Consider the following 27,803-nt stretch of genomic DNA (forward strand, 5'->3'; position numbering starts at 1 on the left):
TATGGTCATTCTAGTAGTTGCAGAATTCTGGTAGACCGAGTGTTAAACCCCATACGTCGTATTGATTCTAAATTTCTCACACAACACCCACTGTAGAGGTGTTGCCGCTTCACCGTGAAATTTGCTACACATATCTAGGGGACTGACAAGCACGTGTGTGTAAATTAGTAGATTCGTTCAAAAAAATGGCCGCCATCAAGCAAAACATCTTACTTACGGAGCCCCCGCAGGGAACATGGAGAAAAAAAATATGAGTTAAAAAAAATGTTTAAAAAAAAAAGAACAAACTTTTGCATTCCCAATAGACCGTGGTAAAGCTGGAAACATTCACATATTCAAACTTCCGGGATCAATAACTCCCAAGTGAATGGTTCTAACACAGCAAACCATATCTCTTTCCAACCGTGGCAACACAGACAAACAGCTATAACCCAGTTTTTATCTGTGCAGTCTGACTTATATTGATCTCTTGGAGCGCAGGGACCGTCTACAAATGTCTTCTTCTTCTGCCTCATGGCGGTTGGCGTCAATGTTGGCAACTCCTCAGTAAGACAAGTATCTATTGGCTGTCCTGGAAGGCTATAGATGATGTCGTTGGCTATTTTGCATGTTCTTTGCAAATTCTGTTGTAAGAGATGTAGGAAAAAAAACATATGTATGATAGATTAACATAAATATGACAGATTAACAAAGTAAATAAAACACCTTGATTATGTTAAGAACTACAAAAACATATACAAAGCAACAAGTTTGTGAAAATGGACTTTTACAAAATTTTTACATAACTTTTGCGAGATAACGCAAAACTTTTGCGAGGGAATGCAAAAGTTATTTTTTACCCATCATATTTTTTTTTCCTCCACGTCCCCTCCGGGGCTCCGTACTTACTTAGCAGCTAATTGTCCATAAGTCTATGTGCATTTATCTGACGATTGTAAAACTTTGATGATTTCTGTTCCACATGGGACTTCCAAAGCGTTTTCACCACAACCATTAGGGGGCGCCACAAATGTAATTTACTGCCGTGAAGAAAAAACAATACAACACCATGGGTATCTTCATTTGTGCTAGATGAGGGTCATCTTCACCTTTGACCCCTCCTAATTCCCACACATAGTTAGGCATCCTCTGAGCATGAATCAACAAAAACAAAACATGTACTGTAGAATACATTGGTCATTTCAAGTACACACATTGTAGGTACATTGTTGTTTCCTCCCCACAGTAATCGATCACCTTGGACTTCAGCTTATAAACGACACTTTTGCACAACGGGGATTGGTTTGCACATAACTGACACAGACAAGCCCTATGCCATCCCTTCTGGTCTATTTCATGTGATGTGTGACTTTGTCTCTGGCTTTCACTCTCACGGGAGTCTAAATCAACAGCACACTTTGGGATACACATACACATGTATGTACGCACATCTATGACCAGCAACACAATCATACATATACTGTATTGACCACAATATAAGACCACACTCAATATAAGACAACCCCTCTTTTTCAAGACTAGAAAAATATTTTTTTTAAATGTTTTCAATATCATGTTTAATTCATCATATTTGATGAGCTGCTCGACTTTGGTGCTTCATTGATCAGCATTATCTTAAAATTTGTATCATCACTCCTCTTGCTTTTTGCCAAGGGTGCGTTCACACTCGTTATGTTTGGTGGCGTTAAAAACGAGCTCGGGTGCATTTGCTCTGCTAGTACAGTTCATTTGGTTGCAAGTGAGAACGCAATCTAACAAGCCGACCAAGACTGTTTGAGAGATGGGTCCGCTGGCAAGTGAATTCTGGTGCGGTCCAGTTCACTCCCGCTCACACAGTGTTGAAATGACATCAAAAACTATGCAGAAATGACAAATATGTAAGACAAAATGTGTTGGTTTGCATGTATAAAGCTCTCGATCCTGAATATTCGGGTCAATACGGTAATCACTCATGTTTAATAATTTCACACGCGGATCGCACAAGCGAGCAGGAAGTGGAAGCAGGTCAAAGTGACATCACAGAGAAAATTTATTTGGAGTCGTTCTGATCATTTATTTTCTACAATTTAGCGGCTATCATTAATTACTCGCGAGCGTAGCAAGCACAGGAAACGTCTTTGTCACACACAAAAACGTAGACACTGGTAAGTGAGTGGGTTTGACTTTTTGATTATTTGGAATCTTTCTATTTTATTACTCTGATGAATTATGTCGGTTATCATTGAGAACCTATGAGGAGCAATCACATTACAGTCATTCCGCTAGGTTGCATGCGTGCATATGCATGGTATCATGCCGTGCTTTGGCCCACCTATTCCAATGGTGGGGGAAGTGTGCCTTGCCTGGGCACCAATCATTGCCCTCACACTAGCCAAACGGAGCGTGCTTCAGGTGTGGAGCGGGCCCAGGGACAGTACGACTGGCCTAGTATGAGTACGCCCTGAATATGTTTCTACGGGTCACGTGGTCCTAGGTGATCCCAAACAGCAAAGAGGTGCACAATTAACAAACATCAGAAAAAGGGAAGTGGAATCTTTGTTGCGATTGTCGTCCATCTGGTTCACACCTCCTTTCTGAGTCCGAGTGAAAACAAGGACGTAGTGCGGCCTGCTCTCCTCTTGCTCAATTCTTCATCATCCTCATGTTAATCCACTTAAAGCTGCCATCCCGGCAAAGTCTATTGTTTTTCTTGACAGTTTCACATAAACAACACCAATTAAAAAGCAATAACAAGTGGGTGGAGTCAGGTGGTTTGATGGGTGGGATTATGTCCTTCCAAGGCTCCTTCAGCAGGATTACTTTTAAAAATAAATAACAGTAATATTAATAATAATAATAATGGGGTTAAAGTGTCATTGATGGCTTCCTCATGGATGATCATATTTTTTGTACTTCAACGTTTGGTTGCCTGATGGTGCATGCAACTCAGTGACGTGCCGTCAGGGGAGGCATCATCATGAAAAATAAAAAACCTAAAAATAAATATCAATTTTGTCCACTGATTTGTGTTAAAAATTGATTTTAGGTATTATGCCAATCATTTTGAACATTGCACATTTCCTGATGAAATACAGGACAGTCGCCAATGTCTGCAGAAAGATTAACTTTCTGCAGCCTGTTTAGTATCAACAATGTAAGAGTGTGACTTCACTATTCTTGCAGATCGGACAATAAACTGCAGAGAAAAGTCACATAATGAAGAAGACGGTAATCTGCCGCACCTGAAGCGGATGTAACTGTAAATCTGACTCCAAAGGAGTGCCTCACCAGGCGTGAGCCTTACCGCACGTCACTGAAGCAACTTCTTTGTCCACTATCTTGGCACAATCAGTTTGATCATCCTCTCCTGTCTTCCCGTGTCCATCTAGAAGCTCGGAAGATGGCAGTAGGCCTCCAACGAGGCCAGCAGAATGTAGACGAGCCACAGTGACACAAAGAAAAGTGACGTCAACAGCTTGCAAGTCCGCGGGCCGCCCAGCTCTCCACCGGCTACCGCTGGCCGCCGCCGGTACAGCAGTGTGACCACGCACACCGACGCCAAGATGGTGAAGAGAGTGACAGAGAAGGCCAGGCTGCCTGGGTCCACCCGGAAGGGGTGGCCACGGGTACGCCAGGCCACAGCGGCGATGGTCCAGGCAACGCCAATGCCGAGGAAGACGTTAACGGCGTTGGAACCCGTCACGTTGCCGATGGAGGCGTCGGCATACTGGTCCTGGATGGCAGCCACCTTGCTGGCAAATGTGTCTGAGTGATATAAGACAATTCATATTTTTCAATAATGAAATAGTATGACATTATTAACTGCTGAAAATTATAATAAACAAAATCTATTTTGATCATTTTGTCCATATACTAACTATCTAATGTCAATAAAAAAGTTGTATTTTAGGTAAGGGTTTATTATTATTATTATGAATTATTATGATTCATTTTCATATTATATATTATTATTATTAATTTCAGTTTATTTTATTTACTTTGCATTCTACTGTGACATTCAGGAGAAGGTCCACATACAAACCTATGGCTACTATGCCTTTTCCAGAAATGACTTTCCTCAGTCTTGTGATTGGCTAAAATGGCCAGACAATGACAGCGCCACCTGTTGTTTTGGCATGCAAATGACATCCTCCTGATGCAAATTTTAAGGCGTTGGATATTTTTACTGTTGACTGCCTCACCTGGTACGGATGTGCCCAGCGCCACAAACACCACGGCCGTCACCGAGTCCTTCAGTCCCACCGTGCAGCCAAAGTGCGATGCCAGGTCCCCGGTGATCGCCGTCAGGACGCCGATGAGCGAGATGGAGACAAAGAAGCAGGCCCAGCCATTCCAGTACTCGGTGGGCGGCACAAAGGCAAACAGAACCTTCCAGAAGACGGTGAGGAAGTGCATGATGTAGTCGAAGCACGACGGGAGGCGCTCCTCGCCGCTCTCTTCATCGTCGTCGTCTCCTTTTGAGCGAAAACGTTCAAGATCAGCGCCACACTTGATGCTATGTTGAAAAGAGAGACTCTTACAAGTTGACCCTTGAGCCCTCTTTAAAATTAAGTTCCAATTTTTCACCCTAGGTCACAAAATGGCCCCGCTCACAAAAATGTAATGTAAAAACTGTTTTTCCCACTTTCCCCACATGAAACGTTTTCAACTTCAGATCTATTCATATCACGTTCTTTATTATTTGGTTTATATTGTTCATTGCGTTTTTGAAGATGATGAACCCTGTGATTGACTGGTGACCAGTCCAGGGTGGGCAATGCCTCTCACCAGAAGTCAGCTGGGAACACCATGGACTATTTCCAATTTTCACACTTGGAACTAAACTATGTACGTGCATAAGTGTGCACGTGTGTGCGTGTATGAAATGAATTAGTGGAGAGTTGCGTCATCACCTTTTTTTGAAAAAAAATGTAAAAGACGTACAAATACATTGTTGGGATCGGGCGTTCGGGATTATAACAATGTATGCATACGTCTTTGGTATTGAATGAGAGAACGTATTTGTCTGTACAAACCCCTGTATGAGCTGCTGGAACCACCACTGTTCAAGCATGAATAAAGACACTTACAGACCTGCCAACCTTAAAGAAATTTGAATATAGTCTCCCCCTGCCACCCAAATGCGGGGCCCACCCCGCTGTTTGAGAAGTACTGCTTGACATTATTTTCAAAGAAGAGGCTTTGATTTATTAGGCATTCATGGAAAATGTATTATATTACGTCAGGATTAGTTTATCAGCTTTGTGCTTATAATTAAGAGTCAAAGGGATTAAATCGTTCCAAAGGGTAAAAAGTGTGTGCATATATGCAAATCTCTTGTTCTACACACACAATAGAGGGGATCATAGAATTTTAAAAATAATAATAAAAACAAATCCTGGCCAGTCTTACTATTTTTTTTTTTTTTTTTTTTACAATGGAAAACTTACATACATACATGTATTGGGAACGAAAAGAAAGTCAAATAAGCAAAATGTACATGTTTGGTCGCACAAGGTGGATCAAGGCTTAATCACTGATAAATTAAAGTTGCTATGCTGTTTCAGTAATCATTTCTTAAAAGTGTTTTACTCTCCCTGTCCTTTCTTTGCCGATTGATGACATGATCCCAACGATTTCCGCCTAGCAAGGAAGTGGTAAATGTGAATTACCCACTGCAATTAATAACGACTCCAATAAACTATTTGTTGCCTTTGCTGTGCTTTGGGACATTGAATTAGTCAAAGCACGCTAATTAAGTTTTTGATTACTACTGTTGCTTTAAAAAAAACCTGCATGTATTGGTGTGTTATTTACCTGCACTGACAGTCACTGCACTGACAAACTGCTCCCTCCAGCTGCTGCTGCCCACAACCAAGGCCAGATTTGTCTTCTTGATCAACTTGTCCACTGTACTCTGCACACACACACACGCACGCACACACACACACACATACACACACACACGCACACAGGCAAGTGCACGCAAACACAGCAGAAGAGACAGAACTCACCAGTTGTTAAAGTGCCAGGAAAAGCAGAAAAGTGCTGATTTCCAAACTTTTAAATAGCTGCAAAATTGAGCTTACATTCACATTGTGCAATTTGATATAGAGTTGATGATGCCTGTGTAACTTCTAACCTCTATTGAGTTTAAGCTAATACAGAAGGACTCATGCATTCATGCACTATGTACTGTATTTATTTACTGCATGTAAGCTGTGTAGTGTGGTGTCCAAGTAAACATGTCTGTGTGTGTTTGTTTCCACCAGCAGAGAGAGAGGGGAAAAAGGCATGCACAAAAACAGATTGACCAAGCGAGCGAGCAGAGAGATAACCTTTCTTTTACGCTCCATAAGCACATCGACTGCTCTCTGCACACGCACGCACACACACACACACGCACGCACGCACACACACAAATGAATGAATGCATGAAAAATGAGTAACAACATGACACCCTACTATACTATACACTGAACAGGCAGTCCTTGTTTTACAACATTATGTGTGCTAATGTTTCGTGATTATAAATGCACCCCCATGAATGATTAATATTGTAAAAAAAAAGAAAAAGAGATCTAGTTACATGCGGAAGAATACGTAGTCTTAGTGTATACGAATACGTAGTGTAGCGTGTTGCTACACTGACGAAGGACGCCACTGTTGTTTCAGTTAATTTTAGTCTCCCAAGCGTGAAGCAGACTCTTCTGATGTAATGTGTCAAAGAAAAGGAAAGTGAAAGGTGAAGTGAAATTAAACATCATAAAATGCTCACAAAGGGAAAAATGCAGACCAACATTGGCTGTCCAAGCTGTTCAAACGCCCATCATCAAGGATAAAGACGGTATATTTGAACATGTGAAAGGATCTGCTCCTATGAAATGGACAGTGATAACTGAGCAGTGTAATGGTGTCATTATTGACACTTCCCTTCACAATAAATCAGTCTCTCCCTCCCTTTCAACGCACCTTCCAGTGTGCAAGACAACCACAGGAATAAAAGTAAAGAATTGTTGTCTTCTTTATTACTGTTTCATTTAACTCTTGTATTTCATTCCTGTATTTTATATGTCCCTCATGTGTTCTGTGTACAGTGTGAGTGACTTAGCCTTTAATTTAGGTATAATAAGTTCCAACTAGCACTACAACGCGACTTATATCGCCGTCTTAGGAATGGAATCGTACGTAAACCGAGGACTTCCTGTACTAGACACTGGCCACGTCATTAGATACACCTGCACATCTAAGACCACAGAAAATAATTTTTGTATGATACAAGTGAATGCTGTGGTCCTTTGCAGGTGTGCTTGATGATGTGTCCATGTCCATTTTAGATGAAGCCTGTGGTGTGTCTGCAAGCAAATGACAAGCACGTCCATAGAAAGTCTGCCACATAAATGATTCAGCATTGACTTTAAATGGAATGAGAGCTTATGTCAGATGTACTGGTATTTGAGAGGGTTTTAATGAGGCATGTGTACACACAATATGTGGCTGGAGATGCATGACAAGCACACACAGAACCTCATCAGTGATTCTCAACTTGTACGACTTGCCCTCAGTAAACACAGAATAGAAACAGTCGTGTACAGACTCTATGAATAAATTATCCATGCATTTCATTATTATATTTTTACAAACAAAATGATGGATAACTTGATTTGAAATGAGAAGTGAAGTGAGAACGTCAAGGTGACAAGCAGAAATTCAAATATTTATTCTTGATAACAAAGAAATGCTTGGAATATCTTGTTGAATGATCAGATAATATTCAAGTTTAGAAGAACCGCATGCTGTACAATTTTTCTGTCAAAATGAAATAATAAATACATTTAGAAGAAAAAAGATGAAGTGCATTATTGACACACATTATCCCCTGGCCACATAAAATGTCGTGGGCCTTCAGTTTGACACGTGTGCTCTATTACTTCCAGAAACTGGGCTCCTGCTCCCAGACACAATTACTGCCTTATTAACCAATTCCACTAGATGGCACACTTTAAATACAGCTGACCTTCACTACTGCAGCCAATTGTTTCTTCGTAGTTTATCTACACCAGCATGCGGGCTTACCTTAAACTCGTAAGACTCCTCAATGATGACCTCCAGTTGTGTGTGCTCGCCCAGACTGGGACAGCCCATTTTGGCGACCTCCTCCTCCTCCGCTCCCACCACAGGTTTGTTTTCATTGGAGTCTCCTGGGAGAACAACACAGGATGCTTAAATATGACGGTAAGAACACATGGCCACCACTATTAATTCAACTGCAAGGTGTGACATATTGTATCTTACTATTTGAAATAGATGCTATTTGTATCTTATGTTTGAAAGTACAGTACAGTTTTGAACATGGTTATATTGTTATTATTTTAAACATACAGTATTAAATATATATATATTTTATATATCGTATTTGTCATCTTTATTAGTGCAGTACAAGTTTATTATATTATCAGTTTGTACTGCACTGGCAAAATGTAAATAATGTATGTCATGCAAAAAAAAAACCAATACATTTGGGGTGTAACGATTCATTCACCACATTGATGCATTGATTTATATTCCTATGATCCAACTACATCGAGCTAATCAAGCTAATTGAAGATACCATACCACATTCATTTGCTGAGGAATTTGCATAAAGTCCCTCAAATTTGGGTGCAGGTTTGGATTGCACTATTTATAGAAAATAACTAATCATGGCAAGCTATACCACCCTCTGTTCATCCTGATTTTGTATTGCATTTTTAAGTAATATTTTATATCGTCCTTGAGTCGTATCGGCAACCACGAATCGTGATACAAAACAAATCGTTACACACCTCCTATACATATTATATTATAATAAAATAATTTCTAACATATATATATTGGTTAATAATAATATGGTGAATATAAGTAATTATCGCTAAATGCCATTAAAATAATCGTGTAAAACATAACAAAACCAGCAATAATTAAATAATTTAAAAAACCCAAAATATTTCATATACATTTAAAACATTTTTGATAACCTTTATTAGCTCTTATTAATATAAGGTTTTCCACTTAATATGCCCAAGACATTGTGTGCACGTATGGTGAATTTTTGTACATTTCTTTCATTTCGCAGCCAAAAAAGCATGAATCTTTACATAAATAAATCAGAACTATACACAAGGTGTGCATTTGTGAAAGTGTAAATGATGCTGTTGCTTTGACACGAGCTCACACACAAACACACCCACAAACCCACCGTGTTTCTGCCCGATCTCCAAGAGGACGGGCTCGCCCAGCTCGATGGTGAAGGCTTTGTTCTTCTCATACTCCTCGTCATCAATAATCTTCACCTCGATGATCTTCCTGCGCGAGAGGAGACACTTCGTTAGCCTTTTCGGCTCCTCTCATTATGTGTCGGGGTGGGAACTGGAGCTTGTTAAGGCCGTAATCAGACAGGCCTGCAGGATCAATCACCTTCAGAAGGAGCAACTGACCAACATCCTCTCCATATTGTTGGAGGCAGTGGTGTGCGGCCTGGTGGCCATATGTGGCCCACTCCTTGTTTTTATTGGCAACGCAGCATTTTCTCATCAAATTAAACATAGCCCGCATTATAACATTGCAAGTCTACCAACTCATCAAGTCCCGGTCCACCATGTTCTAATTATTACTAATAAAGTGCCTCCTGAGGTTGACGTCAACACACACAGACCTATTCTCCTTATATTGCTGGCCAAAGTCACAAGTAAATGTGGAAGCACTGGCTAGTTTCGCAGCAACCACTTATGTCGATGCCAGTCAGCTAGTCCGAGGGGCGCCGACATAAACGGGTTCCACTGTATTAATTAAAAGTGAACAATATCAAAGTGGCTCCCACATCTTTCAATAGTTCTGTATATGGCCCTTGTTGGGAAAGGTTTGGACAACCTAAGGTGTCCTAACGTGTCAGTGCCTCTTTCCTCCATCATTAACATTAAATTTACTTTACACTCTTTGATGGTACAAATATGATCAATACGCTAAATATAGCTTGTCGGTTTTTTTTGTTGAAGGTCTGACAGCACAGCGCTACAAACGGTCCCCGTGGGGTAGCAAGTTTCCCCCGATGACTTTACGAGACATCTGTCGTCTGTCTGAACAAAGTCTTCTGGGGGACGCACAAAGTCACTTAAGTGAGTGAAGACGAGAGTAGTGCAAGACAACAAAAAGGCAAAGGACAAACATCTCCTGAATAAGGTATGAAGTTGCATTATTATGACCTTCAGTCACACCTGCTGCATTTCATTATTATTGTGCCTTCCCTATTAAAGACTTCGTCAGGCTTGTGATTGGCTGAAATGCCTTTACAGTGAGGGGGGATAGCACACCGTGATGCTCCAGCAGCATTCCAAATAACAATAAATGTGCACAGATGCTTAGAAATTAAACCTACAGCAACACATGCTAACTGAAAAGCCCCAATCAGCCAATTGAATCCATGCAATCAAGCAGGCTGACAAATCATTTTAACAAAGCAACACTTTGATTTGATGAAGTGAATCTTGCCACATCATTCAAAGTGTAAACAGAACTCAGCTCACATTTTGGTCTTCTTCGTCTCTTTGCATTTGCTGTTCTTTACACTTTTGATTTACGACCACTGTTTTTTTGCATGTGTGTGGGTGGGTGGGTGTGGGTGGGTGTGGGTGTGTTGGGGTTGGGGAGTGCTGCTGCAGTGGCTAACAATTTATTTTCCTGAGTGAGGATGATTTATTGATACACTCTTGTTTTACTGTTTCTGCTTTGGACGCACGCATGCACACGCACACGCACACGCACACGCACACGCACACACGCACAGACGCACACACACACAGGCACACAGAATTGCAGCAACTCAGTGAAAAATGGTCTCATGTAAAAAAAAAAGAAAAAAAAAAAGAAAAGAAAATGCTCGCCTCCTTCCTCCAAAACAACGTTAAATTGATTGAAGAGGAGATTTATTTTGAAAAGACCAGGACAGATTGCAAGGAACGTAATTAACATCAACACACATATACACAAAACAAAAGGTAGGACTAAAATAATGTGATTACAGGGCCATGCAGAGAGCAGAACCTTTTAACAAAACGGACACAAGTCATACAGTCCTGTGTAAAGGACGTTTGTGGCGCCCCCTTATGGGTTGTGGTCAAAATGCTTTGGAAGACATGCTAGCATACATGCAATACTGAAATCGTCCAAGCTTTATAATCGTTAGACAAATACTCTCTGACTCGTGGACAATTAGCTGCCAAGTCCAGCACCCAGCCCCCTAAAGGAGTGTACCAAATTTTGTGACGAACACCTTAAAGTTACTGTGGGTGTTTTGTTGATCTGTGTGAGAATTTTCAAGTCAATCCGATTGAGCGCCAACACGTGATGTATTCGTCAGCAAAATAATAGCACAGGCAACACAGTAGAGGTGCATGTTTTGACACATTTTCACCCTTTTGTGTGCAGCCATTCAAAAGTAGAAGACCAGAGCTACAAGCTTTCCCAGAATCTGCGGGAGACTTCCAGAAATTGTCTTTGTCTCCGCACATCACCAAAGGAAAGTTAAAAATCTCCCAGATTATGATGTTTGTGTGTGGCTATAAAATACTTGAGTTTGTCGATCAAATTGTGAAAAGAAGAAATCAATATTGTGTGAAGGTGTTATGTTAAGCTTGTGATCAAAGTGGCACTGAAGACAACCAAGCGGCTGGCTCTGTATGCCACCTGCAGCACGTCGGATTTCTGAACATAAACGGCAATATCATGCATTCTGTGCAGTTTGCAGTGTCCATATTACCATAAAGAGCGGGGGTCGAAATGATACACAGTAGAACCCGGTGTTTCGCCGGAGTGACATTCCACGCCTACGAGGGAACGGCAAAAATCTGCAAGTAATTCATACGTCCATAAAAATCTGTTTTTAACAAACGGATCCTACCCCTCTGAACCTTCCTGCTAGCCTGACGTTGACGTTGTGCTTTGATTTTCAATCAACGTTTGCTATAGAAGTGACAGTTGGAATTATTAGATTCAGCTCCAGAACCCTCTCTCTTCAATTGCCATTGTTCACTAGTGGCGGAAGCTAACAAGCTAAAGTCCAGGTTTAGGCCATATATATGCCTCGTACACTTAAACGCATTTTAAATTATAAAATGTATAGGTACTCAGCACTGATGAATGATAATGACGATAAGAAATGGGTACTGGATTCGGTACTTTTATAGGCACCAACCGAACGTTTTAATAAAAACTCCAAAGGAGTCCGTGCCTCACCAGCCATAAACCTCACCCAGATCACTGATAAGTTTCACTATTGCGTCTCACAACAACTACGGTGCGTTCAAGAACCACTGAAGAAAGTGTGAATTCTCAACGCTTTACGAAAAACCATTATCAGTAAAGCATAACGGCATGAACATGTAAAAATCGTGCATTTTTTTTTAACAGTGGTACATGTAAGATGTACATTTTACCTTTATTCTTACTGACTTAGGGTAAATGAGATATGTTTTCAGCGGAAAAAACAGCCTATTTTATGAGAAAAAAAATATATAAATGGGGAGGTAATCTACTGGATTGTGTTGGCAGCTCAGGAAAGATGATTTTTTCACATAACTGGATATGATGGAATAACAACACACACACTCTAGCTGCAGTGACTAACACACTCAGCCCTATGAAGTGTGTGTGCGTGTGTTTGTGTGTGTGTGTGTGTGTGTGTTCGTGCACGCATGTGTGGGTGCCACAAGAGGAAGCTCGAAAGCAGGTGAGAGGAGTAGTGGGCGAAGCCAAATTGGGGCTGAAGCACAAGGGACAAGTGCAAGGTTCAAAGCAGCGCACACGCATGCACACACACACACACACACACACACACACACACACACACACGCACACACACACACGCACGCACGCACGCACGCACACCCACACAAGTACATGTGCGTGCACACACACACACACAAATTGGGGGCACAATTTTGAGCTGACTTCTTCATGTCACAACTGTACTCATTTGAACCATAGGTTGCGCGCCGTTAGACGCTACATTTAAGTGCATGCAACCAAACAAGTATGGTGGAACCCGTTTATGTTGACGCACCTTCGGACTGGCTGACTGATGTCAACATAAGCGGTTGTCGACAAAACCGAAATCAAAAACGGAACGAGCCATTGCTTGCATATATATTTTTTTTATTTTTATTTTTTCTGTTTAATACTGTTATCTAACAGAGCTGCTGCGGTAATTCCGTTGTGTGTCGTTGATTACAATGACAATAAAGCTTTTGTACTTTCTTCCGGTGGCTAACTAACTAAAATAAAAACAATAAAATAAAACTATAAAAATAAATGGGTGCATTTTGTTAGTTGCAGTGGTAGAATCCAGATTGATACTGCGATGCTTTTATTTTGAATCTTACTTTGCACTGAACAGGAAGGTACTGTCTGCCGGTTCTAAAGCTGTGTAATATCCACTGTACAGTATATAAGATCCACATACAGATACTCAGATGGATACACACACACACACACACACACACACACGCACACACACACACGCACACATGCACACACACATATGTGCTGATGCAAGAAAAGAAGAAGAACAAAGCTGAAGGTGTCGGGAAGTAATGACGGTGGAGGAGGCAATATCCCATTAGGGTTTGATGTGAAACATCACCCACATGAATGATGGATAGCGATGACAGACACACACACACACACACACACACACACACACACACACTGTCCCCCATAGGGGGGTAGGATCCAATCGGACATGACACAAATACGTTGGCATGTTCACAGTGCTGTAGTGCATCATCAGCACAGTGGTACAACTTATGCACGCAAACATGCTTTTTATTTCTCCTCTGATCTTCATCTAACCACTACAACTCCCTCCTCCTCTTTTTCACAGTACCCACTGGGTGCTTCTTCATTGTTGTGAGTGACAAAACACAGCCAGAAGGCCGCCACGCAACCACAAGATGAACAACGCAACTGATGCCACCAAGAAGTACAAATATGTCCCATCACCACGCAGGATCTCAGCAAGAGTGACCAAGATAATAACTACTTAATTGATTTCACTTCATGTCATTAACAATTAAAATATATATATTTTTGTACATTTTCCTTTCAACAAGAAAAAATATTTCAATTTACTCTTCACTTATCTAATCTAAAGTACGCATATTTACTAGTTTTGTATTACTATTAGTTAATAGTGACTTGTAAGTGAGCTGTGCGGTTACACGTATTACTTCAGGTAACACTGCTCACAGCCACTAGGGGGCATATTGCATACTATGCTGTGCGTTTGCATTTTCTTGGCGTTTCATGCAATCCATATCAGGGGTGTCGAAAGTTTCAGCCCACAACTTCGCCCTCAGTATAATGTCAAAATAAAAATACAGTAATTATTAATGAGATAAGCTAAGAGATGTTTTGCTCAGATAGCTTAACATATACTGACCTCCATTGAATTGGTGTCTTTTGATTGATTTGATTGAACTGGCATCTTTAATGTACAAAATGTATCAGACTGCTCCCCCTCCACACTTTAAGGACACTCCTGCTGTAAGTAGTCTTAGTTACTGTAACTATATTAATAATGGTAGTTTGTTTGGTTGTTACTGCACTGCTAGCTTTTTTCTGTCATTTCTACTTCTATTTTAGTTCATCTTAGCAACCTCCGCTTGCACTCTTTCTTTTTACACACCATTAAAAGCCAGCACTGGTCTTTATTGACAATGAACATAAAAAATCAGTAATCGACAACCAATAACCGCTTCTGAACAGTGTTTGAACTTGTCAGCGCGAGCACGGACATATAAGCACTCCTCAGCTGCAGCAGGAAAGGAGTTTTGGTAGGGAAGAAGACGACGACGGTAAACGAGATCAAGCCACAGGGGCCAAAGAGGTGAGAAGGAGCAGATGGTTGCAAGATGAGGTGGCGCCTGGCCATGCATCATCCTGCAAAATGGAGGCGGGAAGCATGAACATGTAGCTGGAGCACAGGACAAAAAGGAAGGGAAATTAATAAAAGAACAAGTGATGGATTCTCCTCTGACACTTCATTAGATCAGCACTGTTAATTCCCCATGAAACGCAACTCGTAATGACGGCAAAGAGCACAGAACATCCAAACTAAACCAAAATAAACATTTCAAAGTGGATGCTTCACTCCATCACTTTGATGCAGCCAGCCCCCGTGTCCCGAACTGACTTGTCCACAAAGCCGTCTAACCAATCAGAGGCTCTATTTCGTTAATCATAACGAGGTCAAGCTAACCGTCTCCCGAAGATCCTTGCTTCTATTTGCAAATGCCTAATTATCCTGCGCTTGCTCCGAGGCTCTGCTGCTCTTCCAAAACAAACTTCCAGTCCACAACAGCAGATGGCGAGGAGAGAACCACTTCCCACAAGTTTAACCCCTTCACGGTACACGTCGGGTAGGCGCTGGAGGGATGGGAGCGTGGCCGCTCCCGACACTGCGCAGCATTTAATCCAGTTAACAGAAGTGAGCAGTTCCAATTATAGGAACAAAAAGATGGAACCCGGCTGACCCTCCCTGGAGGATGGAGTGTAGCTGGATGGTATAGTAGCATGAGGAGACCCACAGGGGGGTGATAACGAGCGTCTCTGCCCTCCCCCCCATCAAGGCGCTAATCACAGGCCAGGCAGGCTGAGCACCAGCAGCATGTTGCAGCCTCTGAGCTCTCATCTGGGTGGGAGCTCTTCAGCTGGATTTTGTGTCTATGCGGGTGTGGACCCTTGGCCAGAGGAAAGCGGGAGGCTAAACAAACAAACCACAGGCGCTAACGTGACAACAATGAAAGAGATGGGGGCAATTGTTGGAAAAACAACAACAAGCTTAATTCCAGCATGGGCAGGGAGACCACAGACGTTGAGGAATGGGTTCAGCCAGTCCTTAGAGGATCTTTGACTCGTGTTTTTGCAGCAGGTTCTTAAAAAACAGAAACCTCTCCTACCATGTAGAGGATTTTTGACTAGTGTTTTTGCAGTAGGTCCTCAAAAACAGCAGAGCTCCCCTGTCATGTAGAGGATCTTTGACTCATAGTTTTGAAGTAGATCCGTAAAAACAGCAACAGCAACAACCTATCGTATTGAGGATCTTTGACCAGCATAAACATATTGCTTGTGTTTATGACTAGAGGTACACATTTTATGGTATATGACAGGGTCTTGCATTTACATTACATACAAAATAAGAATAATAGTGGAAGAAGAAGTCCTTCATTTTCTGAAAATGTGTCCCTTGGGACATTTTAGTTGAATAGCCCGTATAAACAGGTGAATGGTTCTCGCAATGGCTGCCTATATGAAAACACCAGAACACACGCACACACAAACCACACACACACAATGTGCGACGTCTCCAAAAGCTGTGAAAAAGATGATGACTTAAGCTGCTTACAGCACTTGTGACGTTAGGAGATGAAGCAGGCGAGGGATGGATTCAAGAAGCAGAGAAAGATGGCGACATCTTTGCCAGACAACACAGGGAACAATGGAGGAGACAAAAGGTAGCAGAGGTGGGGAGAGTAATTAGTGTGCTCACAGCGTTGTAACATTCAGACATGATGGCAAAAAAAAAAAAAAATCTGAGAATATTGACTCATTTTAAGTGCTAGAATGCTCCATTTTCTCCATTCACTAATTGCCTTTTATTTTTTCTTTTCATCTCTTTATGTCATCTCTACTTGGACTTAAAATGAAGAGAACATGTGAAGATGTGAACATTATTATTTTTATGAGCTAACTGACCGAAGAAACAGCTCTCTACAATAATACTGTAATCATGTTGGTAAATTAATACAGTGGAACAGTGAAAAAAGGCAGCTAACAATGCACATAATGGGACACAACTATTCCGCCTATAAAGCCTGCTGAAAAAACCTCCAAAAAGCATCAACAACGCTCAATTTACATAATGTGACCTGGATATTAACCACGCTACAGTGACATTGTTATTAGTGTGAACATTGTTACACTGATCGAACTACTTTACTGGCGTATTGACACCTTGCCACACCACACCGGCTAGCTACCCGCCGGCTAGCGACTAGCGGCACACTCACAATGCCTCAGGCCACTATCAAAAAGTAATGCTACATATTGGGGCTGCCGCCACGGCTGCTGTGTTTTTGTTTTTGAGTTTGGAAAAGTTAATGCTAGGTGGCCAGGAAGGAAGTTCCGGTCATGCTGAAAATGACCACAATACAGCAAAATACTGTAAGTTTTACATGTTATCATGAATGTGCCTGTTACTACATGGTCACATCATGTATATAAAACCATGAAACCTTTAAAAATGAATGAGCTGCCTCTTTTTAGCTGTTTTTATATCTTTAGAACACACAGAAAAGAGAAAGATGTGTGGTCATGAACATCATAGACGGGCGATGTAACTTCCGTATCCAGTTGCCATTTTGTTTAGGTAGCTAATAGGATGCTAACAGGGAAGGGGTGATAAAAACTATATTAAAAAACACAGCTCGACTCACGCAGTGTATTGAGAAACGCGCCATATTGCACGCTAACTGGGGAATGCACGCACAACGTTAACCAAAAAACATGCTAACCATGGCAGATGCTAACCGAGGTTCCACTGTACTGCAAACACATTGACTAAACAGAGGAAACACTGTGAAATATTTCTTCATTTCAGCACATTTTTTTTCCATTATTCAGACAATAATGAAAGTGACACTGATTCAAAATCAAATATGGCATAAGGTCCATGATACGTGTTACCTTCAGGACTTCTACTGATCTATTTTTTCTAATCAATACACTTTGGGCAGCTGTTTTTATTACATCATGCTTCCGCGGAAGATGATCTGTGTTACTGCAGTGCTAACTAACAATGTTTTAAAGAACATAGTGTTGAGTCTCGCACAGAGTTTACAGCAGAGTCTAAACAACTAGCTAAAGCGTAAAGCTGCACTACATCGAAGACATTATTTACAAAATCAGGCACAGGTGCACTCACAGTACCCTCAAAAGGTAAAAGTGCAGCAAAACTGAAAACAGCACTAAACAGGAAATGAAGTCGGAACAAAGGAAAACCAAACCTGTCATGTGGACCATGACAAAGGGGATATTTTCTCCTCCCTTATGCTGCATAAAAATGCTCTTAGCATGCATGCTAATCAAACAGCAGACGGCATGCTGTGCTTGTTTGTGAGCAATAGCAACCCACTTGATTAGACTAAGCAACACTGTTAAATATGTAAATCAGCTTCTCATACTTACTCTATATAATAGTATATAATGAATCATATAGTTCATAATCCTGGCATGTAAGGTGAGTTTGTCAACAAAGAGAGGGTCCAAATACAAGGAGCGCGTACACACACACGCACACACACACGCACACACACACGCACACACACACGCGCATGCATGCCTGTGCAGGCATGCATGCAATGCATAGCTCATGGGGATTTGGACTTGAAAGGACATTTTATTTCGGGAGCATCTTTGAGTTTGTCACCCGACTTTTGGTGACAGACGGAGGAGCAGGCGGAAAATCTCAAACACTTGTGCATGCATGCACATACATACGCACACACACGCATACGCACACGCATACAGCCGCCCACGCACCCACACGTCTCTTCCAGGAAACATCTTTCGAAAGGGAAAAGGCGCCTCGGTGCTTCACGCTCGCAAGTGCACAAAGACATGGTCGTCACGCTCGTCGCGTGTTATTGCGTCGCTAAAATATTGTCACGTCACTTCAGGGAGCATCTAGTGACCTCGAACAGACCGGCACACGCTTAAAATAAAAGTTGGCTAATGTGGCCCATCATTTAAATAGTTACAATTACCCTGAACAAATGCTAAATGCTAACTATGCTACTCCTCAGTGTCAATGTGTACAATGTGCGGCCCAGGGGCTTGTTTTTTTATTGGCCCACGGCTTACTCTATAAATAAATACATAAATAAAATAAACATGGACCACATCAAAACTTTTACTACGAAGGGAAAACAAGCACTGTTTTAGAAAAAATTCAAATATTGAAAGTTGGCACACTAAAACTAACAACTACTATCTTTGTTACCTATATTATAGGGAAATTTAGTACACTTGCAGATTTAGTACACTTTCAAATCTCTAGAATAATGTTTAAAGTTAATAACAACTCATTACCCAAAAACCTCATACAGTACTTCTCAATCAGAGAGGAGAAATATGATCTTAGAGGAAAATTAAACTTAAAACATTTATACGCGAGAACCCACAGCATTTCCGTGTGTGGAATTAAATTATGGAACGGATTGAGTAAGGAACTCAAACAATGTACAGAGATGAGCAAATTCAAAAAACAATACAAGCAGTTGATGTTTGCTAAATACAAGGCAGAAGAGTCTTGATTGTTGTGTCAGGTTTGTTATTTTTTATTTTTTTTATTTATTTATTATTTTTTTGTTTATAAAAAAAAACTTTATGTATTTATTAATTATTGTTATTATTATTTATTATTTATCTATTATTTATTATTATATCTGTTTATAAAAAATTGTTCTTTATTTATTTATTCATTAATTATTGTTATTATTATTATTATTATTATTATTAATGCATATGTATATATATATTTAATTTTTTTTTTTTTTTTTTTTTGGGAGGGGTGTCTTACCGTTATCTATTATGTGTTATCCTGACTATCACAGAAAACATGACATGGAATGCAGGAAGTGAACTACATGTACTGAACCAGATGTAGGATGGATGGGGGGTAGGATTAAATAAGCTTTGCTTCTTCCTACTCCTTTTGGACATGTGGAACTGTCAAAGAATGATTCATGAGATGTATTCCATTGTAACCTTCATGTTCAAATAAACTAAACCAAACCAAACCAAACCAAACCAAATATTATAGGTACTACAACACAAAGCTGAGATGTAGGCTATTTTTTTTTCTTTTTTGCTTCTCAAAGTAACCCCTACATTCTTCAATTTTTGTGTATGTGGTCCAAGTTGAAACAAGTTTGGACACCCCTGCCCTATATAAATACAATAAAATCAATATATTGAATTAATAAAATACAAAAAACAACATAAAAAATGTAACAATGAAATAACGAGACGCCTATATTTGCATCTTATCCGGGGAAGCATGCTATAGTGCTTCACTTAATTTCTTTCTCTGAGTGAAATGACATTTCTAGTTAATTAATGAGTCCTCAGAAACATTTCTAATCAGCTGGAAAAGAAACCCGGTAAAAGTGGTTCTAATCAACATAATAGAAAAGAACATTACAATCAAGACTTGTGACCTTTAAGTGGGATTTTTTCTGGAACAAATTCACATTTTACAGCGTTGCGCATGTCATTTTTTCAGCGTCTATATTAAACTAGCTTCCTAGTTCTGCACACTACTTCCCCGCATTAATGTGCGCCTAATGACGGGTGCACAGAAAACAACATTTCCCCTGCGGCGACTTCCCACCATGTAACGGCCAAATTAACCAACTTTTGGTGGTCGCTTCACACTCTACTTTGCTCATAATTAAAAAGGCGGTATGTGTTTAATTTTATACTATTTCAAAGTTCAGAAATAGAGGAAATTGGGTTACTTTGGAAGGGATTTTTCAGCAGGGCAGCAGGATGTGTAAGCTGCATTGCCATCATTATTTTGTCCATGCACACTTTCGAAATCTTTATACTAACATACTCACAAAAAAAATCATTATTCTGTTTTAACAGAAAGAAAAAAATGTAATAGATGATCAAACATGTGCATCCACGTCGAGCTACAGCCACCGAGGCAGGGGTGTCAAAACTACGGCCCACGGGCCAAATGCGGCCCGCCATCCATTTTTAACTGGCCCGTATCAAAGTCTAAAAATAGAATTGACTGTGGCCCGCGCACAATATGTGCTTAAATGTTTTGTATGTCTTAGCTTAAACACTAAAGGCTTCAGTGAGCCACAAAACAACATTCTCTACAGAAACGGGTCAAATGATGAAAATGACCTTTACCCTTACTTTGGAGGCTTGTAAAGTAAAAATCTATAACTCCTCCGTTCATTTCTGTCTCTCATGCTCCACTTGCAACAACAAAAAAGTCCATCCTCTAACTTTTATCGCGCCAATCTTAACAACAGACTCGGAAAGAGAACTCATTCAAACAGACAGAGCAAACACAGAGACGTGACAAGTAAACACAAGCATTCTGCACCAGTGATGGAGAGAGGGAGGGGGAGTCTGGACAGTGACTTATGATGAGGAGGTTGTGATCCAGCAGCAAAATTGCCTCACCAGTAAGTTCCTCCACACTGAGAAAGATAGATGGATGAATGGATGGATAGAGAGATACAAGGATGAAGCCAAGGACGTTAAGTGGAAGAAGAGCATAGATGACTTAAAATAAGGCAAAATCTGTTATTAATTAATCATTTTTATTATATAAAGGTGCTCAAACTCACTGCTGACAATTTACATTTAAAATATTGCATCACATATAGTTTATGACAATGATCTTATTGTGCAGCTTTTGCAAAAGACGACCACTTCTCGAGCTTGCTCGTCCTCCCGAAGGAGGGGGAATGCACATTACGGAAGAGTGCACTTGTGAGATGATGACAAGTGAGCACTCGGGATGAGGGAAAAACGAGGAAGACCTCATGGGATATTTATAATGAGGCAAGTTTTTAAGCTCCCGTAAACCCCCCCAAACGCGTGCTCGGTGGCGTAGATGAAACGCCAGCACACAAACAAAATGACTTGACAAAGATTAAAATATATGGCAAACATGGACTGTGACTCCTTAAGCTGTCAAGCGCATGCCAAGGCAACAGGTAACGCCAAACAAAAGCCAGAAAAGTCATTTCCGGAAAAGGCAGGTGAAGCTAGATAAAGACAACTACTTTTATGTATCATTGAATAAATGAACTGGCTGCTGATGGCATGTGACCGTTACATCTGAAAAAGTCAAATTACTTCTTGTTAAGATACTGTATGGAACTTGCCTAGGGTTATGGGTCCTCTTGTGGGGCCCCCAGGGTGGGCGGCCATACTAATGGCATCAAAGACTCCTCACGGACTGTATTCGTACTCACATGGTCTCGTCGTTTTGGAACTCCAGCTTGCCCGCTGCCAGCTCGTAGTCCTCGCCCCCTCTAGCGGTGCCATCCAGCGTCCGGTAAGGGACGGCCACCAGGCCCCGGGCCCCAGATGTCCGCAGTACCTTCACCTCCATCACACCCACGCTCTCACTCACTCGCTGACTGGCCGTCTCGAAGGTGAAGATACCTGAGGAGGAAGGGGGGAGGGAGTTAAAAAAAATATACAGTATGCTCCCCCGCTACTAGAGGCAATAAAACACCCCCACATTACACTGATACGTTCCCAGGTTTTAGTCAAGTTGTGTAAGGCTCGTTAAGCAAGCTTTGAAGATGCGACACTGTAACTTTCTTAAGTGTAAGTGGACACAAATAAACTATTATATTAAAATGTATTCATTAAATATATTCAAAAAATTGATCTTGACACAAGTGGTCCTCGCTTCACAACGTTCGAGGTTACGCTTCCTTAAATGAATGAAAAACTTAATTTTGGTCCCAAAACACGAGACTCGCTTGAGAACTACACTGTAGTCACAGCGCTACAGTGGAAGAATACAGTGTGTGCCTGTGCAGCGACACTGAGGATAACGTCACTTATTAGTTCACTTTTTGCACTTCATGATGTCTCCTAAGCGGCAAAGAAAAGGAAAGTCATCACCATGGAAGTGAAAATGAACATCATAAAAGCTCAGAGAGAGGAAAAACACTCACCAATATTTGACAATCTTTTGGTCTCATTAAGTATAAACATGAATGCGATTGAATGCTACAGAGTCTTCCAGGCTAGCCTGGTACAATATTTTAATAAAGTGGGACAACCATATGACTGTTTAATTACATTTTTGTATTTAATGTTTTTATTATGTCGCAGTCTAGGAACACAACTCAAACACAACCACCTGTATTTGAAATACAAACATTTGGTTTGAACGGCTTTTTTTCTTACTGATTTTGAAAAAAAAAATCTATCAATTAAGCTGAAAAAACAGACAAAGAAAATACAGTACAATTGGAACACCTATGTTGGACTTTAACAGTAATTATGCTGTATATACTGTATAGCTACTTCTGGGATTGGGCAATTTACCATAATTTCTAAAGCGTGCAATTTGTGCAACTTAACGTATTATTTATCTTCAATTTGCCATCAATTTGCCATCACAGCAATATGAAAAAAATAACTGTGCTAATCTGTGCACATATCAAAAAGGGAATTTACCAGCATGGTCGTCATCGTAAATGGTCACGGTGGCTGTGTGGTTGTCACCCAGCACAGCTTTGGGGGTGGAGCTCGCATCCAGAGGGGAGGTGTTGATCTCGGGGTAGCCCACCACTCTGGGGTTGCTCAGGTGCACGTAGAAGTACTCGTCCTCCTCAAAGATGTCATCATCAATCACCCCCACTGTGATCTCTGCGATTACGGGGTGTTTCCATCTGAATATTTTGGACTGTACAGGCTTAGACAATTTGTTGAAAATGTTTACCTTTGAGAGTCTCGCCCGGCTTGAACAAAAGCGTTCCCTCTGCAAACTCGTAATCCGAGCCAGCGTTGGCAGTGCCATCCTCGGTGCGATAATCCACCTGACGGGGGGAAGACGGGACAGGGACACAAAGGGAGAGATGGCGAGAGGTGACTAACACGTCCAAATGAGGCATTTGCGAAGAGAACAAAACAGAGCTTCATTAAAGTGAGCCCTCTGGTCTCACGGCGAAGACTTTGAAAAGCAAACGTTCTCTCCGTTCTTTCATGCAGCCTTTTAATTAACCTCCCCATTCAGCGGCAGCAGTGGCACTCGCACTTTTATAGCGCTTGCACTAGAATATGCAAATCAGCTGTTTGAAAACCAAAAAAAGCTCTTGGTGAAATATGTGGCTGCACAGACTTTTAATTCAATCATCTGATTTCAGTACAATCCCATTCACTGTATTATTTTGAATGAATATTGTTTTAAATGTAAGAATTATTATTTGGGATATAAAAGTATGCCATAATAACAGTGTGGTACGTACTCTGAATAGTGTGAATGATTCGTTTAGTTTTAGTAAATGAAAGTTCCCTATTGTCTGAAATGCAGCATTAATAATTCAAGATGGAAGCCCATTCCCCATCTCTACTGAACAATGGCGGCACACTGCTTTCGCCTTATCCACTTGTCTTGTCTGTTCACGTATTTCACTGGGAAGGCCAAGTGTTCCCAAACAGGAGACTTTAGCAACAAAAAAGGGTTTTCAAGCTCTGGCTTCTCCTTGACACTATCACTTGACAGCCATGACTCCACTGTTTTCATCCGCACACTCCCCAAGCTTGTTGGAGGTGCATTGCAATGCCTGGATCTCCTCATCTGTGCAGAACGTACACTTTCCATCCCTCACTTTTGATGTGTCCCGTGTGGCGCTCTCCGTCCACCTCAAATACAGTATATGTTCCGTTACACACCTAATAATTATTATTGTTAACATTTGTTGCACAGATTTAAACATTTATTGCAGAGTTTTGTTATGCTGAACCCCTCATAATTCCTCATAATGTGATGCTTCCTTCATGGCATCATGCTTCACTACACCAGTTAAAGGCAGCTTGGTAGCTTTTGCATAATCCCTCTGGGAGTGGGGTGGGGGGGGTGCAAGAAAGAAAAAAAAAACAAAATGCAGTTTTTCATGTCCTTCTTGCATAACCATGCCAGTAGACTTGCACACCTCATAAAAAATAGAACATCCTTGCAAGAAGCGTTGCAGTTTTGCATACATTATTTTGACTTTAAGTGTATGGCTACTGTAGTTCGTTCTCCTACTGGTAGAGATTAAGAACTGCAACTGAATCAAAACAGCCCTCTTGTTCTCTCCCACGCTCCCTCCATCCTCCTCCCAGAGGTCTTTAGAGGTGAGAACATCTAATGAGCCAACATCAGATAGAGGCCGGGCAAGGAGCATAAAGTGTGAGTCAATTTTGAGTCAATTTTTATTTGTTTGGTCTCCGATGAAATACACACGCACGCACACACACACATTTATACATTTGTCTTTCAATCACCTTGACGGTGACTCCAGCGTCTCCTCCATGTCTGGAGACGGTCAGCTTGAGGGAGCCGCAGTTCTCGAAGCACTGGTACAAAGCGGGCTCGAAATCCAGCCTGACCGTGTGTGGGTCATCCTCTTGGGCTTGAGTCTCATGGCTGCTCACCACCTGTGGGTAAAAATACATAAATGCCAATATAAATAAAAATATAATAAAACTTTATTTAAGTCAGATTGTGTTACCTTGCGAGCCTGGTCAGCGGCATGCTTCTTGAGGATGTTGCCGGCGCCTATCATCATCCTGGTTGCTTGGATACGGTAGAATGCACGGCTCTTCTGCTGCTGCATCAGAACCTGATTGGCAAAAAGGGATATTTAAAAAAAACATTGACAAATCTTGTACAAATGTCAAAGCTAAAGTGTAAATCTCGCTAGTCTGAGTGTCCTGAGAGCTTCTTAGGCTGTTCAGGGGGGTTAACGGGATAATGAGATGCATATGCTTTTTGGGATATGTATTAATGATGGCCGCATGAGTCTTCACCTGATAATTGGCCATCTCAATGAGCTGCTCCATGTCTTTATCCGGGTGCCGCTGCTTAAGGTCCTTCAGCGTCCTCGCCATGTCCCGCCGGGCCTCGTCCTCCTCGTCCTTGCCCCCTCCATCTTCCATCATGCTGCCGTCCATGCCGCCGTGGCAGTTGAGTGCCATCTGGCCATCCAGCTCAAGCATGTCCATCTTGGTGAAGCCGCCCGGGCCCAGCGCGCCGCTCCCGCCTCCATCCGGCCCCGCTTCCGTCTCAATAATGACACCTCGGTGCTTGTCTGTGCGGTAACGCTTGCGGGCATACTTGTAGAAGAGGAGGCGACGGTCAGCCACCCAAGCTTGGACCACGCACAGGGGGAAGAAGAGGAAGGTCAGCACAGCCTCCCATACCTAAAAAAAAAAAAAAAAAGACACAACCTGATTTTTTTTTTCACATCGCCCTCTTGTGGCCTGGCTGTTTCTTTTGTCATCATCCTTGTCACCCACATCCACTTCACCGGGGGAGAAGACGCTGAGAATGAGGTACAGCCAAATGTAGGCAAAGACGCTCCAGGCAGCCGTGACAAAAAACACCCGCAGGTGTTTGATCTTGCGCGTCTCGCCGTCGGGCACCACGTAGACACAGAGCGCAATGATGACAAACATGTTGAAGGCGGCGCTGCCCACAATGGTGCTCGGGCCCAGGGCACCCGCCGTGAAGCCGTGACCGCACACCTACGGAGAGAGAGAAGTCAAAATAAGTGCCATTTGTGTGCCAACTGTGTCAGTCAGGTCATTAAGGACCCACTTCAATGACGGACAGTAGAATCTCAGGGGCACTTGAACCCAGGGCCATGAGGGTAAGATTGGAAACCGTCTCGTTCCAGATCCTGACAGTGGCGGTGGTGGTCTCGCCGTTGGATCTCTTTATGGTTATCTCTTTCTCCTGGGACGTTATAACCTAGACCGGGGGGGGGGGGGGGGGGGGGGGGGGGGGGGGGGGGACATTTATTAAGGACACCAGAACAAACCAGAAACTAGAAATTGCACGTAGTGGTCTACAAAAGCAAGTAACCGCAGGGGTCCTTAATTAGCGCCCTGTCAAAAAACATACATACATGTAGTTTTTGTTAACACCACAAGATGGCAATAGTTGCATTGGAGGTCCCACGCAGCTGCCTGTTGCTTTATCTAACTCTGCATACGCTTTAAAATGTTGCTACTCAGCTGTTGGTGCGAAAGTTATGCGTGTTACACTTGTCATATTGTTGTTTGCAATCAACTCATCCGCGCAATAAATGCTAGTTTGCTCCTTACTGCTATTACAACATAGCTTCTGTTACTGCTATGTTGTGCAATATACAGTACTTGTTCATAAATTACCATGTGGTCAAAAGGACTTCCCACTTTCTTGTGCACACTACACGTCATTATGAAAGTTTAAAAATGTACTTGTTGTATATTATGAGGTATGTATATTATGAGTTCAAATACAAAAATAACAGAAAGGGTCATCTTTATTACGTTTCGTCTGCTTTTTGGAACATTTTAGGATTAATGCCGCTAACCAAGGTTCTACTGCAGTAGTACTAGTTACATGCAATTATGCTCCCCAGTGGCTGTGAGAAGCTGTGGGGATGGCAGAACAATATCGTACAGTCATTAATTTGTTCCAGAAGGTGATGCTAACCGAAACAGACGCTAACCGAATCAATTTTTCCCCACAAGAAACAATTGTAAATTTAACTAATCCGTTCCAGAAAGCCAAAAATGTTAACACAAAACACGTTTTAATAGTTTTACAATCATAGTGTGACAAGCAGACGACAATTTGAAATGCATATAAATGATGGATGAAAGGCATTTAAGGCTACTTTTACCTTAATTGCAGACATGATTCTTGATGTGACTGTCCCCAAAGACACAATGTGGCAGCGAGCTCAACCACCACCAGTTTCCTGTTTTGCCATGAGTTCTTTCTTGAATTCAATAGGTGTTCCTCACCTCAATACTGTACCCCAAAATGGAGCCCAAGAAAGTTGAAAGTGCCAGCATTTTGATAAATAAGGTGAGAAACACCTTCAAGACAATTCAATAAATAACTCATGATAAAACAGGAAGATGGTGTCCGTCTGCTGGCTCGCTATCGTGTCTTTGCAAATAGTATTCTTCATTAAAAGGTA

At 41.5% G+C, this 27,803-nt stretch overlaps 1 protein-coding gene across 3 annotated transcripts in view; it reads right to left on the minus strand.

The window, feature by feature from the left end:
• Positions 1–241: 241 nt before the first annotated feature.
• LOC129194901 (sodium/calcium exchanger 1-like) overlaps positions 242–27,803 on the minus strand; it is a 52,672-nt gene continuing 25,110 nt past the window's right edge. For 2 of the 3 annotated variants that reach the window (XM_054800416.1, XM_054800414.1), the window contains exons 4-17: positions 26,429–26,581; positions 26,128–26,355; positions 25,639–26,031; positions 25,341–25,451; positions 25,114–25,266; positions 23,567–23,663; positions 23,302–23,493; positions 22,077–22,269; positions 9,218–9,324; positions 8,056–8,180; positions 6,318–6,353; positions 5,797–5,896; positions 4,182–4,454; positions 242–3,744 (exon numbers count right to left, since the gene is read on the minus strand). In XM_054800416.1, coding sequence (XP_054656391.1) covers positions 3,365–3,744; positions 4,182–4,454; positions 5,797–5,896; positions 6,318–6,353; positions 8,056–8,180; positions 9,218–9,324; positions 22,077–22,269; positions 23,302–23,493; positions 23,567–23,663; positions 25,114–25,266; positions 25,341–25,451; positions 25,639–26,031; positions 26,128–26,355; positions 26,429–26,581 — 2,541 coding nt within the window. In that variant the 3' untranslated portion in view covers positions 242–3,364. The remainder of the gene's footprint in view (positions 3,745–4,181; positions 4,455–5,796; positions 5,897–6,317; positions 6,354–8,055; positions 8,181–9,217; positions 9,325–22,076; positions 22,270–23,301; positions 23,494–23,566; positions 23,664–25,113; positions 25,267–25,340; positions 25,452–25,638; positions 26,032–26,127; positions 26,356–26,428; positions 26,582–27,803) is intronic. The other variant, XM_054800415.1, reaches the window with a different exon arrangement.

The sequence above is a fragment of the Dunckerocampus dactyliophorus genome, chromosome 15 (genome assembly GCF_027744805.1).
Source record: "Dunckerocampus dactyliophorus isolate RoL2022-P2 chromosome 15, RoL_Ddac_1.1, whole genome shotgun sequence".
Taxonomy (NCBI): domain Eukaryota; kingdom Metazoa; phylum Chordata; class Actinopteri; order Syngnathiformes; family Syngnathidae; genus Dunckerocampus; species Dunckerocampus dactyliophorus.